Consider the following 13,612-nt stretch of genomic DNA (forward strand, 5'->3'; position numbering starts at 1 on the left):
TTTATATTTTTTTTATCATTGATTTTAATAAATGCAAATAATAAGATGCCCTTTTTTTTTTACTTTTTAACTTGATTTTTTCTTTTTTTAGATTTATTGAAATTAATAGTTAAAAAACTCATTAAATTTTTTAGTTTTATACAATATAAATTAATTTTTCTTTATATATATATATATATGTATATATATATATACATACATGAAAAGATCAAGTTAAACAAAAAGTTTTATTCATTTTTATACTTTTTTTAATCATTAATTTCAATAAATTCAAATAATAATGTGAGACAACAAAAAAAAATTAATTTCATCTCTTTAATTTATTAAAATTAATTATTAAAAAAACGTATGATAAAAGTTGACTTCTCTCTCTATATAAATTTTGATATATTAGTATTTATAGTTGGCGCCAAAGAGCTTATGTAGGATAGGAACCAAGTCCAAACAGTGAAAGCAACAGTACTTCAAGTGCCCTTCGGTATATAAACATAGGCAACTGCCTCTCTCACTCACTCACGCACTCAGATTTCTTAACAAGAAAAATGGCTAAGAAGAAGCATATTCTGAAGGAAGAGGAAGAACATGATTCCAACACAAAAGAAGTTTGTCGAGCTGATTTCCCTCCTGACTTTGTCTTTGGTGTTGCTACTGCTTCCTATCAGGTCTTTTTTTTTTATTATTCTTGTTGGAATTGCTTTTAACAATAGTAACTGCTGCTGTATCTGTTAATTAGGATCAGACACAAATTTTCATTTTCAAACTTGTTCTTTTTTTTTCTTTTGATAGATTGAAGGAGGTGTCAAGGAGGGTGGCAGGGGTGCAAGCATATGGGATGTTTTCTCACACACTGAAGGTTTATATGAATATGATAAATAAATAAATAAAATAAGTATCCATAATACATATACTAGCGGAAATTGGCAGCTGCCAACATGTTTTCCTTTTTCTGAAGAATTTATTTATTTATTTTCTCCCTCGAAACCCAAACTGCAAAATATACTTACGCTTGTTGAATTGTCATAATGTGCTATACTCGGTTTTGGTTGTTCATCTTTCTTGTTTTATTAGGAAAAATTATTGATGGAAGCAGTGGTGATGTGGCAGTGGATCATTATCACCGGTACAAGGTTAGTGTATATTATAGGTATTAGATATGATCAACTTGGTTTTTTTTTTTTTTTTTCATATTATTTCTCTACCGAGTAGGTAACTCCCCCAAGTTCCATAATTGAAATTTGCGAAGATATATCATGATTAATACGCAGAGACTTTAACCTATGTATGCAAGATGAGACTTTTGAGTCAAAACAGGACAATATCCCATGTTGGTTGTGCAGGTCTCAGCAGATCGCTAAACTTTGGCAGCTTTTGTTTTGACCCTCGAGAGCTTTTAATTTTGGCCGTCGCACACAATAGCATATGCTTGCATATTATGGTTTTTATTCATCAATTTTTATATATGCTCTCCTAAGAATCCTCTTTTCTCTATCTGTCAATTTTTCTTCTTTTCTGAATCTAAAGTAAACGGTGGCATACAGGAAGATGTCGACCTTATATCTGAGTTGGGGTTCAAAGCTTATAGATTTTCGATATCATGGCCTCGTATTTTCCCAGGTATGTTCATCTTCTCAAGATTTTAATTTTATTTTCGACTTTCATTTTCAGATGTATCATTACCATGCACAATAGAATATAATATAGCATTGAGCATCCATTTGGCTTTTGTTTGTTTTTGGCTTTTCCCCCTATACCTCTGATGAATGTTCTTTTGGGTAATGGAGAGTTGGTTGCCATTCGAAAAGAAATGCTGTACCAGTGCTCTAAGCAGCAATTACTTACAATAGATAACATTGCCAATCTGCTCTGTACTTAGATAGTGAATCGGGTGGTACAAACGTGAGTAAAAATTGTACATATCAAGCAAATGCACAATCTGCTACGATCTGACATACAAAACTAGGAGAGCAACTTAAAAATGAAAAGGTGGGGTGCGGGGATGTCAGTGAGCCTTTGGCTCAATTATGTGCACTGTGAATCTAAGGCATGGGACTTATCAGGCCGCGAGTTCTGACATTTTAATTGATTAAAAAGGTCATATCTCTTTTAAGAACAAAAAATGGTAATATGAGGATTGTTTCTGATACTAGTCCATGACTTCATCAATCATGATCATTTTCACAAAAAGTTATAGAACAGTAATTTTGAACTACTTATTTGATGACTTTCATTGCTTTATTATCTTATAGTGTTACCCAGCATGGTCATTATAAAGTAGTATTCATATCTTTTGTTGATGCATGCAGATGGTTTGGGAACCCAAGTTAATGAGGAGGGAATTACTTTCTACAACAATTTGATTGATGCCCTTCTTGAAAAGGGTATGATACTATTTGGGCTTAACTTCCTTATAAATGCCATATCAATATACAACTTGAAGAATATTGCCTTTGCACTTACAGGTGTTGAACCCTATGCGACTTTGCATCATTGGGATCTTCCATTGCATCTTCATGAGTCAATAGGAGGGTGGTTAAACAAGCAAATTGTGTAAGTTTCACATTACCATTAAATTTTTTGTTCATGAGCCGATGTTCAGTAATGTTTTCTTGCGTAATTACTTGCATATTGTACATGGAAAATTGAAGAGAGATTTTTCTTTCTGGTAGTGAAATGCTTTTTCTACATAAAAATTCTGAGTGTATTCCAATATCTACACTTCAACATTAATTTCTTCATGTATTTGGAATGTCTCGTGTATTTGTCACTCATTTCTGCCTCTCATGTCCTGATCTTTCTTTGATGTATACATAGCTTACTGATTCCATCTAAACCTGCTGTTTATTCTTATTCCTGACGGAACAATTTCGCATCAATGGCTAGGACGTTTGACTGCTGATATACAGTGAAACTTGCATGATAGTGACTGTGATGCAATTGATGAAAACACTTTTTGAGGATATCATATTATCATCAACACTTGTTTGGTTGATACATTAAACAGTTACTGTACATACATACATACATACGAGTAAAAGGTCCTTACATCTAACGTAACCTCTTCTATTTTCTTAGCCCACAAAAAATGATAGCTCCAGTCCCTAAGCAATTTGATGCAAGAAGAAAGCTGTTCCATAAGGCATAGAACAATTTAGAGTTGCTTCATTTTTTTTTTATTCCAACGTGATGGTCCATTTAGATATCCCTACTTTACCATTTTGCTTGTTATAAAGCACCCTTAACAATTGTAAAAGCACTTCATCCTTCTGGTTATTGTTTTATGCTCATCCTATATATGATGAATTTGTTTATTGCTTTGAAATGCATTTGCTTCATGCATGTGCACATTCTAAGCTTACATGTTACAGATGTGTTTTTGGTATGGCTTTAATTTGTTAAAGCAGTGCATCTTATACAACATTTAACTTACCATGAAATCCCTCTTGACTGTATTTAAGGACTGATGGACAATGTTCATCTGGCCAATGTCCAGAGACTACTTTGCTATCTATGCAGATACTTGCTTTGCACATTTTGGCGATAGAGTAAAGACCTGGACTACAATAAATGAGCCACTGCATATTGCTGTGGGAGGGTATGATACTGGAACATCTGCCCCTGGGAGACGTGAAAATTCATCAACAGAAACATATTTGGCTGCACACCATATGATTTTGGCCCATGCTGCAGCTGTTTCCATATACCAAAGTAAGTACAAGGTAAGTTACTTCCTACCACTGAATCTTTTTTGTTCTTCTAATCAATTAGTTATCTGTTTGAACAAGACATTCTACTTTCATGCTCTTTTTAGTTCTTGATTTATCATTTTTTGTTTATCCAATGTAATGGCATATAACAGCAAGAATGACCTCCGTCTGGTGGCTACGATTTGATATTTCAACTTATAAGAGTTGTAAATATAGATGCTGTCTAATTAATTGCATTTATTGGGAAAAAATAGAAAAATATTTGCATTGCTATAAAAATAACCTGCTATTCTTGCTGCTGCTGTTGTTGTACCTATTTTGTAGGATAAGCAAGGGGGACAGGTAGGAATAGTGGTCGATTGCGAATGGGGAGAGGCAAATTCAGATAAATTGGAGGATAAATGTGCTGCAGTAAGGCGGGTTGAATTTCAGCTTGGATGGTAGTTTCCCTCAAACTCAGTCATTGTTATTATTTGTTTTACAAAAATTAATTATAAAGTACTATTTTTATGCCTATGCACTCCTACATGCATTCACCTATGTGCACTTACATGATAATGCACAAAATAAAAAGAGCTTGCTGCTCGAGAAAGTCGGATATTTTTCTATTAATATGTATGTATGTATGTATCTTGTATGTATTGACACTTCATATTGACCCATATCAGCTGTTGTTCCAATAAACGTTTATTAACAGGTTCTTGCATCCATTGTATTTTGGAGACTATCCTAAAAGCATGCGTGAGCGACTCGGGGATCAGCTTCCAGAGTTCACAGAGGAAGACAGGGAGTTACTTGATAGCTCCATGGACTTTGTTGGTTTAAATCAGTATACGTCGAGGTTAGTTTCTCATGCAGCAGATGGTGCTGAAGAAGGTCATTTTGATAAAGCACAACAGATTCAGAAAATTGGTAATGATAAACACCTCAACCGATTTCCAAGAATTTTCAACTGTTTTGTTAGGTTGTTCATATCATTAATGCCCATGCTTATTGACAGTGGAATGGGAAGATGGCGAGATGATTGGTGAAAAGGTATGAATATCAATCTCTGTGTGAAATTTGTCAACGGTTTATGGATCAGGCATTCGAATGCCTTTGCTGGAAATCCAAAAATCTTGTCCGTTGGATATGATGCTTCATTCCAAAAAAGTGGTGCCTTTTCATAAATAAGTGTTTACATTATCGATTTGGACTTATAAATAATTTTATTACCGTTTATTTAACACAACTTTATATATAATCAATTGAAGAATTAAATCATTCTCTATCATTCTCATTTCTTGTTTTTGATTCAAGTGTGTTAAAAAAAAAAAATTTTAAGTGCAATCTTGTTATTCTTTGATTAAGGCATTGTACGTATCATGAGGAAAATATTTTCAAAAGTTTTTTTGCGGGGAAACTATTATCCTTAAATAGCTTTTCAAGTGCCTTTTCTAAAGTTTATTTTTCTTGCAATTTATTTGCTTTAGTCAATATCATATGCAACACTACTATATATAAAATTTGCGGTCATTGAACAGATTTTCTTAATGGCAGGCGGCATCAGACTGGCTCTATATTGTTCCTTGGGGCATGCGGAAGGTTCTTAATTACATAGCTGATACATACAGTTGTCCACCAATATATATTATGGAGAATGGTATGCAATTAAACCTTTTCTACTTTGCATACAAGAATAAATATGTACTTGTCATATTTAGTTTAAAAACTAATGATATTCTCAAAAAAAAAAAACCTTCAATGCTTGCTGCAATTTAGGTATGGATGATGAAGAAAACGACAGTGCCGCTCTGCATGAGATGCTTGATGACAAACTGAGGGTTCGGTTTTACAAAGGATACCTTGCTGCTGTTGCTCAAGCAATCAAGTAAGTACTTAAAATATAGAACTTGCATAGATTACCTCATTGTTTCTTCGAGGAGCCAATAAATCGTTGCAGATTTGATAAGATACTTGAGAATTAAGGAAGAAATTGCATGCATTGACTGCAGGGATGGAGTGGATGTGAGGGGATATTTCGCATGGTCATTAATGGACAACTTTGAGTGGTCTCATGGCTACACCAAGCGCTTTGGTTTGGTATATGTTGACTACAAAAATGGCCTCAATCGCCATCCTAAGTCATCTGCATTTTGGTTCAAGCACTTCTTGAAAGGTGCTGACGATGGAAGTAACAAGAACAACGAAGATTGAAGAATGAAGAATGAAGAATGAGCAATTACAATCAGCATTACAACACGTTGTTCATCTCAATGCCCATAATTGAGCAAATGCAAATAAAGACTGTGGACTTTTTTTTTCAATTAAACCTTAATTTGAATAAATATGGTTGGCGACTATCTGCCATAAACCACCTTCTGTAATTATTTCAGGTTTTTATCAAGTCAAGATGTTATCTCTATCTATGATCTAATGAATTCAGAAAATGTTAAAATGAATTATTCGAATATCCTTGTTTATTTATTATTTAAATATGTTTGCTTTTATTTCATTATTTTGATTTTTGTAAAGTCTAATGATTGATTGAATTTTTTTTTGGCAAAAAAAAGGCATTTATGCTTTTACAAAATAGTCTAAGGTAGCATTTGATATTTTTTGCAAGATTATCATTGTAAAGTAGTAAATGTACTTTAGTAGAAAACTTGATTCATTTTAAAAGAAAAACAGGGTATTATACCTAAATATTAATAAATTTTGGTTTGTAAACCTGCATTACTTTTCTCCTTTTTTTTTCCTATTTATTTATTATCTTTTCTTTTCATTTCCAAACTTTATTTTTTTATGTGAAATACTCATTAATATTTGGTGGCATTTGATTAGGAGGAAAATAAAATTACTAGCCGAAATCTTACTTTTACAATTTGATTTTTTAGTTTGGTTAAGGAAATCTGATGTTTAAGGTTTTTTAAGATTTTTAACAGTATCAAAAAAGGAAGGTGATCGCCCTAAATTAGAAACCCTTCTTTTCTTGAGGTTTTATAAGATTTATAACGAAATTTAAAATTTATCCCACTTTTAATTTGCCTTCAATAATAATTTTTTACGATTTATTTTACCTTGAAAATCAACGTAATTACATGATAAATTAATATCCATTTTGACATGCGAAGCTACATTCTAAGCCACATAATTGGACATCTGGCAATGATTATGTATAATTGAATTTTTATAAATTTAAATATTTGTTTTCAATGATAAGTTTCAAAAAGACAACATTTCATAATTATAAATGTAGTTGATCTTATATTAAATAAAATAAAAATAAATGCAATTTTTTTCGTTTATACAATATTGTTATGTTAGAAACATAGTCATATATTATCATATGTTATAAAAAAATTAATTATAATAAAAACATTTTTAAAAGAAAATTGTAAATTGTTGAAAAATTTTAATTTTGAGCTTTTTATAATTTCAAAAGTATTATTGTATAAAATAATAGCAAAATAAATTTTATATTTTTAATATCAACAACTTTTCTTAGTTGAAAATGTAGTAATTGATAAAATATAGTAATCAATTACTATGTTTAGAAAGTGATTTAGGGAGAAAGCATGATTATCAGAATGGGATCGGATCGTCGGTCTAACCAATTGAATCAATAAACCAATACTGAAACTGGTCTAATTCTATAATTATTTGTAAGTAAACCACTTTAAACTGTTATAAACTAGCTGTTTACTTAATAAATCAATAAATCATGCGAGTTTTTTAAATCAGACTGATTCAATACTAACTAATAAATCTATGTAAAATATGAAAAAAAAAAAAAAACCTTTCAAGTATTCAAAATAATCTAATTAAACCATTATATTACTATTTGATCTAAATAAACCCCTAAACTTTTATTTTTTTTACTATCAAAACCCTTGTATCTTTATATTATAATATGCTGATATATTTTGAGACATATAAATAATGACATTGCAAAAATATTTATACATGTGTAAAAATAAGCAATTTAAAAAAAGATAATCTAACAAAATATTTTATTAATTGATTCCATAATTAAAAGTAATTATCAAAACAATAATATATAAAATTAATAAAAATGAAATGTTAATAAAAATGATTAACTATTTCACCATGATCGAAAATAATTAATAAAAGAAAATGTATATATGCAAAATTAATAAAAAAAATCTACATTCATATAAAAATATAAAAAATGATTTTAATTTCCTTTTTACTAATTTTCATATGAATATAAATATTTCATTTTTATTAATTTTATATATAGATATTGTTTTTAATAAATAATATTCATATTTTAATAAATATAAATAATTATTATTTATAATTATTTATTAGTATTTATTATATTTATTAAAATATAAATATTATATCTAACTATTAATATATAAAATACGATTTTAATAAAATATTAAGTAATTTCATTTCTAACTAGTAATTAATTGTTCTATGAATTTTATTTATATTTCAAAATTTGTAGTTATATATGACCTTAGAATTTATAATTTTGTGGTTGAATTATTAAATAACTTGAGTTGAAAGTTTAAATTTTAAATTTTTAAAAAATAATAATATATTTTAATATTAAAAAAATTAGAATTTTAAAATTATTTTTAAGTTCATATTTTTATGAAAGTAGCATGTTTTTTTAACTTTTGATGAATTTCAGATAGCATGTATTTTTCATGTATTTCGAACAAATTTCGAATAAAAATTTGGCGTATTTTTATTGCATTTCAAGATTAGTTTGTTTTGAACTTTCGATGAATTTCAGATGCGCATCCATGTTATATATACAAAATTTCTTTCCGCTTGATAACTATGAAGCCCCAATACAATTTAAAACAACTCAAAATTGGGCTGAAAATAAAACCCAACTCAAAAACAACTCTGCTAATCAATGAGTTTTTTTAATGGGATCAATCGTTGACAGCAAGTAAACTGTTCCGAACCTAAAATAAAAATCTAAGCATATTTTTAAACTGAAGCAGCAGATAATAGCTTTTGGGCTGGTGGAAGCAATGCAACAGCTCCTCGCTGAGAACTCGAGTACTTTCTGTATATAACCTTAAGCCTACTTTCTGCAGCCTTTGAATGGAAACAAGCCAGCAGTTTAGCACAATCCAAGAGCTGTGGTTCAGAGTAACCAGTGTGAAACTTGAGTGTGTCAGTCCAAGTAGGGTTCTTGTTTAGAGTGCAACGAGCAGCATAGACTGCTGAGGCAGCTACCATTGATGGGCAGAACATTATGGTCTCATAATGCATCACTCCCAACTCTGCTAGGAAATATACCATGTTTTCCATCTATATCACAAGCAAAGCAAACATATAGAAAGTAAGCATCTGAAACAAACAAAAAAAAAGTATGTTTTACTTGGAAAGGAAGAAGAATCCTCACCTTCTCATCAGGAACCGATGCCTTGATGAATCGAACTAGGAATACATAGGGTGTGGGCACTGTCAAAGTCCATTCCAACCTTCCCAGTATAGTTTTCTCCATGATAAGTATTTGTTCATGAGTGTAAGCTCTATCTGCAATGCATACTAGATCATTGACCTACATTTTTTTAGTTCATCGTCACAGTTAGCCAAGGCGACACATAAAAGATATGATAAAGAAAATAAAAACTCACACCTCTGGGGGCCAGATTTCTTCATATTTGGTTGCAATAAGCATGGCACTCATGCCCAGAAGTTGTAATTCCCTCCTAGGCACAATTTTCACAGAAAGGAACCGATCAATCAAATTGATGGTGAGATAGAGTGCTTCGGGTGAAAGGTCAAACTTTTGATGGACATCTATCAGCCAATCAATAAGAATTGCCCTCATCTTCTCATTAATATCAGTTTGCAAGTGCATATAGTCATGTGGCCTGCTCTCATTCTGCATTTTCAAACGTTTCATAAAATGTCAGCACTTGAAAGTCATCTTATACAAAATACAAACGGATGAATTTGTTGATATATATTTGTTACCTCAGCTGATTTATAGAACTTGTAGATGTCATCAACATATTCCACCCCAGCCAAGTCGTTATTAGCATCTGCTTTATCAATATCAACAATCTCCTCCTTTGGCTTGTTGGCAATCCCACAGGCGGCCTGCAATAGGATCAAATTTGAAGTTGGAAACATAAGATTAGAAACCGGTGAAGATTACCCCCTCAAGATACAAAAAATCACCTTGCTTCTGGCTGTGAGGACTGAGGAAAGAGTATGTAGTTTCTTGTTTGATGATCCCTCTCCCTCAGTTGCTTTCTTGTTATTGACAGGAACCTTGTCTTTCTTCTCCTTCACCTTCACCGCTTCTTCAGTATCCGGACTAATTTCAATAACTTCCGCCGGTTTGGGCTTAGCAGTTGGTTTATTTTGAACGGGCTTTGGTGCAGCAGCAGCAACAACAGCCCTTTTAGGCACAGCGGCTCCATCAAGAACAGAAGCTTTATCGACATTAACACAAACATTTTTCTGTATTCCAAGGAACAAATTGAAATATTAAGTAAAAAAACTAACTTCTTGCTACAAACTCTTTTACTTTATTATTTCCAGTAAAGAAATGTGAAAAAAAAAAAAAAAGGTTTACAATATACCTTGTTGTTCTCAGCGGCTACGTTAGCTTGTGCATTGGCAAGTAATTGTGCGCAGAAAGACCTTGTGAGGGGACGATGAATCTGAGGCTGAGGCTTGCCATCAACCATTCCTCTAACATTCACCAGATTCCCAATATCTCCCAATGCACGGCGGCGCCTCCCATCTCCTACCTCAGTCTTCTTTGTCTGCTTATGAACTGCTGCTCTTGCTCCTCCAACGCCGGCCTCGCCTGCAAAGAAATCATTATTTCTTGAATGATTCAGTCCTGCTAAAACACTGAAGACTGAAGAATGATTGATACAGTTTCAATAGATTCCCCCCAAACAAGTGCAAAACGCTATGACCCTTTAAAATTAAACAAAGAATCGTTTTCTTTTTTTGGCCAATGAACTTTGAAGATACCCATAAAATCATTTGACAAAAAGGAAACAAGCATATCCTAACAAATATTGAACAAAGAAAAAGAAAATTAATTCGGGATTCCCCCAAACAAAAACTGACTATCGATGAACATGAATATATAATCTTTTAAGAGATTGAAAGAGACTATCGATGAACGATGATAATAATACCTCTGGCTTGTTGAGGTACAATGGGTCTTGAAGCCATTTTTGATTATTTCGAATGGGTTTCTCTGACTCTCTCTTCTCCTCTGTATATTTTTGAGGTTTTTGGGAATGAGAAAAGAGGGAAGATTTATTTCCTTTCGAAACTGAGGAGCCAACGGTCATATTTCTCTTTTCAATCTCTCCCGTTGGATCCTTTTAAATCCAACGGTTGACAACACGCTCTGCAAATTAGAGCCGTTAGCCTATCTCTTATGTGTGTGGCTTCATGTACAGGGAGCTAACAAAAGTTACCGTTTGCGTTTTGACTTTGCCTTACATTTAATTATATTATTATTATTATTATTATTATTATTATTATTATTATTATTATTATTATTAGTAACAAAATGATCCAATCTTTAATTTTTGTTTGTTATAAAATTTATATTTAATTATATTAAAAATAACAAATTTAAATTACCAAAACCATAGTGATTTTAGCATTATGCAAAAAGAAAAAGATGAAATTATAAATTTTTTGAAGTTAAATCAGTCACATGATCAATGTTTAGTACATACATATATATATTATAACTATGCTTGAACATTAAAACCTTTCAATGATATATACGAAATTAACTATAAACAATATCTACATAAAATTTCTCAGTAAACAAGTGATGAATTGTAAACAACTTATTATAATTTTTAGATTAAAATAATAAAAGACTCATGAATTTTATCATTTTATTTAGATAAATTCATATATTTTTATTGCACCAAATAAACTCTCTTTATTTTTAATTTGAACCCAAATAAATCCTTAACATTTAATTTATATCCAAATAAATTTTTAAACTTTATTTTGTGCCTAAATAAATACCTAACATAAATATTTTATTTAAAATAAAATTTTATTTAAATATAAATTTAAAAATAAAAACATATTTGAATATAATAAAAATATAAAATCTTATTAAAATGATGAAATAGTTTAGAATTTTTTTAATGTGTTTCCAAATCTCTGATCTAATTGCTAAAAGCACTTGAAGGGACATCAATGGTTTAGTTTTGAATTAGGTTTCTCCTTCTCTTTTACTTGTATTAAGATTTTACTCTTCTGATATAATAAAAAAAGAAGAATTTTTTTAATATTTTAACCTGATTTTAATTAAAATATTCATTTGAACAAAATATCAAAATTTGTGATAGTGATACTCTTTGATATGTAGGCGTGATAGTGATGGGGTTTACTATGAGTTTGAGACATGGTTGTCTTTTTCAGAGCAAAATTTATGAAATTTTGTTAGGCTAAACTTGCTTGGGAACATGTTTGCAAGATGCTTTTGTGAAGAAACTTATTAATACCACTGATGATCCTCGTGGACATGCTATTCTCTTTTTTTTTTTTTTTGAAAAAATCTTGGGCTATGTTATAGGAGTTGTAGATTTTTATTTTCAAATATTAATTGATAAATTTTTATATTATTTTAAATTAAATATTTTTATAGAAAATGCATAATAAAAGGAAGAGTAAAATAAAGTAAGAAAACAAAAAATGGCAAAAGATGGGGTGATAGATCAACTATAGTTTTTTTCTTCTCCAAAACTATTCAAACTCAACTTTTTTTTATAAAATATTTATATATATATATATGTGTGTGCACGTGTGTGTGATTATACCTGCATGGATACATGCTTTTTATCTCTCATTTCTATATTTAAAGCTTTTTAATTTTTTTATGAAAGCAATATATAATTTTTAAAAAATAAAAATATATAAAATCTTATATATTTGGTATTTTTAAATAAGTTATTCTAAATATTGATTTTAGAAGCATTTATTTGAAAACCAAAGGGAATGACTAGAAAATAAAAAATGAGAGGAATAAAATTAATACAAAAAATTCATATTTCTCACTTTTTTATATAATTTATTATTTCTACTTATTTCTTTATTTTTATTAAGAGCCCAAAATATTTTTACTCAATATAAAAAAATTTAATTCACCAAATATATACTTATTAAATTTTTTAGTGAAATTATTCTAAATTATAATTTTTTATTAAAATTTATTAAAAAAAGGAAAATATAAGGAAACAAAGATGAGAAAATTAAGAAAAGTAAAAATTATTTTTTTTCTTTGAAATTTTTCAAACTTTTTTTTTCTTTTCCTCTCTATTTTTGTCTAAAAAAAAAAAACAAATTTTGTCAAAGCCATTGCTGACAAGGGGAGTCAATCCAACCTTGCTCACTGTCAATTCGATGCAAGGATGGGAAGGTACAAATTAACCTTCCTCACCAGTGCTTTTCTCTCTTCTCTCATCCCTAATTACTCCATAGATCAATCCTCCTCCCATTAATTCGCCCCTCAACCTTGTACCTCAAATATAAACACACTAGTTAACAAAAATAGACAAAATTATACTTAACATTTGGAAATTTCTATTTTAGGACTTAAAAATTATTATAGATAAGATGAGAGAATAATTTTTTTTTTAATTGTTAATGATCGGGCAGTTTTTGAAACGTTTCTCTTTTTTTTTTTTTTTTTTGGGTAATTTTACAAGGTGACCATAAACTTTTGCAAAGAAATTTCTATCTGCAACCCCTTTTTACTCTCCACAGCCAATAGCTCTTTACAATCAAAACTCAAGCACCGAAGAGAAATTTTTACTCTTCAAAGCCATTACCCCTACCCTTGCATTTCCTTTCCCCTCTAACCTTCAAACTTTAATCTCACATTCGTTTTTATGGATTATTTGTTTCCGTCCTTCACATTCTCCCAAACC

At 30.3% G+C, this 13,612-nt stretch overlaps 2 protein-coding genes across 2 annotated transcripts; one reads left to right on the plus strand and one right to left on the minus strand.

The window, feature by feature from the left end:
• The first annotated feature begins 429 nt into the window (after window positions 1-429).
• On the plus strand, window positions 430-6,193 carry LOC111296343 (beta-glucosidase 42-like). Its single transcript, XM_022890604.2, has 13 exons — window positions 430-662; window positions 787-853; window positions 1,069-1,127; window positions 1,539-1,614; window positions 2,304-2,378; window positions 2,460-2,547; window positions 3,491-3,716; window positions 4,029-4,144; window positions 4,402-4,616; window positions 4,705-4,739; window positions 5,244-5,346; window positions 5,466-5,574; window positions 5,699-6,193. The coding sequence occupies exons 1-13, from the start codon at window positions 543-545 to the stop codon at window positions 5,898-5,900; spliced, it is 1,491 nt and encodes a 496-aa protein (XP_022746339.1). The 5' UTR covers window positions 430-542; the 3' UTR covers window positions 5,901-6,193.
• A 2,241-nt stretch (window positions 6,194-8,434) lies between these two features.
• On the minus strand, window positions 8,435-10,943 carry LOC111296780 (G2/mitotic-specific cyclin S13-7-like). Its single transcript, XM_022891231.2, has 7 exons — window positions 10,844-10,943; window positions 10,271-10,500; window positions 9,864-10,148; window positions 9,657-9,782; window positions 9,316-9,564; window positions 9,079-9,237; window positions 8,435-8,984 (listed from the first exon to the last, which is right to left on the minus strand). Exons 1-7 carry the CDS (start codon window positions 10,878-10,880, stop codon window positions 8,658-8,660), a joined length of 1,413 nt encoding a protein of 470 aa, XP_022746966.2. The 5' UTR covers window positions 10,881-10,943; the 3' UTR covers window positions 8,435-8,657.
• Window positions 10,944-13,612: the final 2,669 nt, after the last annotated feature.

Source organism: Durio zibethinus, chromosome 12, assembly GCF_047325235.1.
Source record: "Durio zibethinus cultivar Kanyao isolate XHJ-2024 chromosome 12, ASM4732523v1, whole genome shotgun sequence".
NCBI lineage: Eukaryota > Viridiplantae > Streptophyta > Magnoliopsida > Malvales > Malvaceae > Durio > Durio zibethinus.

Coding starts and splice junctions, on each gene's coding strand:
- LOC111296780 (XM_022891231.2), bottom strand. CDS start 10,880: ATGGCTTCAAGACCCATTGTACCTCAACAAGCCAGAG. Junction 10,149..10,270: donor TAGCCGCTGAGAACAACAAG/GTATATTGTAAA, acceptor CTTGGAATACAG/AAAAATGTTTGTGTTAATGT. Junction 9,238..9,315: donor AAGAAATCTGGCCCCCAGAG/GTGTGAGTTTTT, acceptor AAAAAAATGTAG/GTCAATGATCTAGTATGCAT.
- LOC111296343 (XM_022890604.2), top strand. CDS start 543: ATGGCTAAGAAGAAGCATATTCTGAAGGAAGAGGAAGAACATGATTCC. Junction 663..786: donor TTGCTACTGCTTCCTATCAG/GTCTTTTTTTTT, acceptor TTCTTTTGATAG/ATTGAAGGAGGTGTCAAGGA. Junction 3,717..4,028: donor TATACCAAAGTAAGTACAAG/GTAAGTTACTTC, acceptor CCTATTTTGTAG/GATAAGCAAGGGGGACAGGT.